Source organism: Fukomys damarensis, unplaced genomic scaffold, assembly GCF_012274545.1.
Source record: "Fukomys damarensis isolate Sample0158 unplaced genomic scaffold, DMR_v1.0_HiC HiC_scaffold_19, whole genome shotgun sequence".
NCBI lineage: Eukaryota > Metazoa > Chordata > Mammalia > Rodentia > Bathyergidae > Fukomys > Fukomys damarensis.
In genome coordinates this window covers 65,684,535-65,686,100 of record NW_022900931.1, presented here as the reverse complement: position 1 = coordinate 65,686,100, position 1,566 = coordinate 65,684,535, and the positions used below count along the sequence as shown (strand labels likewise).

General features: G+C 65.3%; 1 protein-coding gene across 1 annotated transcript in view; it reads right to left on the bottom strand.

Annotated features, from left to right (window-relative positions):
* Positions 1 to 1,299, bottom strand: part of Clec11a (C-type lectin domain containing 11A) — a 15,784-nt gene extending 14,485 nt beyond the window's left edge. The window contains exons 1-3 of the mRNA XM_033766029.1: positions 693 to 1,299; positions 322 to 505; positions 5 to 75 (exon numbers count right to left, since the gene is read on the bottom strand). Coding sequence (XP_033621920.1) covers positions 5 to 75; positions 322 to 505; positions 693 to 1,118 — 681 coding nt within the window. The 5' untranslated portion in view covers positions 1,119 to 1,299. The remainder of the gene's footprint in view (positions 1 to 4; positions 76 to 321; positions 506 to 692) is intronic.
* Positions 1,300 to 1,566: the final 267 nt, after the last annotated feature.

The window sequence follows — 1,566 nt, the reverse complement described above, 5'->3', positions numbered from 1 at the left end:
CCACGTGGGTGTCCAACGCGTGCAGACGGACGTGCACCTGGTGCAGGCCTGCGTCCAGGGCAGCAAGGCGGCCCACTGCGGGAGGGAGGACGGAGGGACAGAGCAAGCAGTGCAGGGGGAGCGTGGGGGCGCAGGCTCCCCGCGCCAGCACGTGGAGGAACGAGGGGCCTGGGGCTCCAGAGGGCGGAATTGGTGGGGAGACTGGAACTTGTGGAAGAAAGGGTCCAGTGGCCTGAGCTTCGGGGGCCGGGAATCCGGGGGGCACGGCGGCTGAGAGCTGGGCATGAGCCACTGAAAGACCCAAGGAGGCAGGCTACTCACAGATATAAGTGATGGCGTCTTCGGGCGTGGGAGTGGGGCTGGGGCTGGGGGAGGCAGCTGCCGTTGCTTCCTCCTCTTCTTTTCCCTGGTCCTCTGCAGTCCCCCAGGCCCCTTTGCCTTCAAAAGTCGGGGCAGGATTCTCTCCCCCTCTGGCAGCCGCCAGTCCCAGGGCCTTCTGCAGATGCTGCAGGGTGGGACACGATCAGCCCGTCCTGCCACCCCGATGTCCCGCCCTCCCCTCTCCAGCCCAAATCTCTTCTCTGCCCCTCACCCCACTCCTCTGGGCCTGTCCGCATTTCTCTCCCGGCCCATTTCCCTGCCCTCCTGAAATGCCCCTTCCCGGGTTAGAGTCCCCCGAGTCCTCGGCTCACCTTCAGCATCAGGGTCTCCCTCTCCTGCTCTTCCTCCAGGGTTCCACCCCAGCCCTCCTCCCTCTCTGTTCCCCGAGCACCTTGGCCAAAGCCCAAGAGCTGGGGGACCACCAGGGCCCCAAACACCCAGGCTGCCTGCATGAGGCCGGGCTCTCCGTGACCCAAAGTTTCAGATGTCAGAATGTCTGGGTAGGGCTGGCGAGTGGCCGGCCCTGGGTACGATCCCTCGCCCGCCGTCCGCCTCTGTCTCTCCTCTGCACCTCCCCTCCCACTCCGGCCGCCCTTCAGTCTGCTGGTCTCCTCCTCGGGTCCTCGGTGTCTCCCCGCCCCCTTGGCTCCCCGGAGGCCTTGCCTCTGTGGCCGGAAACCTCCAACGTTCCAAAGCCTGGATCCCGCCTTGGGTCTCCCCACACCCACTCTTCCCATTCCCAGAGCGAGCTTCCGTCCTGTTCTGTCTTCTGGCCCACCAAGAGCTCAGACAGCCAGGAAGAGGATGGGATTGGCTCTCTGACCACAGCGCCCAGCCTTGATCCAAACCCCCTGGGACCAAGCAGGCAGAGATGGGATGCTGGGTCTCCGGCCCGCTCCCTTCCCTCCTGGCCTTCACAGGGGCAGACCTCTGGGTCTCCTTCAGGTGGTTATCGCCCTGAAGCCATCAGAGGCCATGCTCCACCGTCCTCAGGTCGTATGTGGTCCGTCGCGACCTCCCAGCCAGCCCCTTAAGTGCAGGTCTGGGGCAGACACGTGTGAAGGGCGTGCCTGTGGCTGTGTGCGCAGCCCAGAAGGTGGGGCTCCCAGATTCAATGACCCGACTTTACTGGAAGCCTCCTGCAGGACAGGCCCTGGGCAGGGTGACACTGGGGACTCCAGCTGC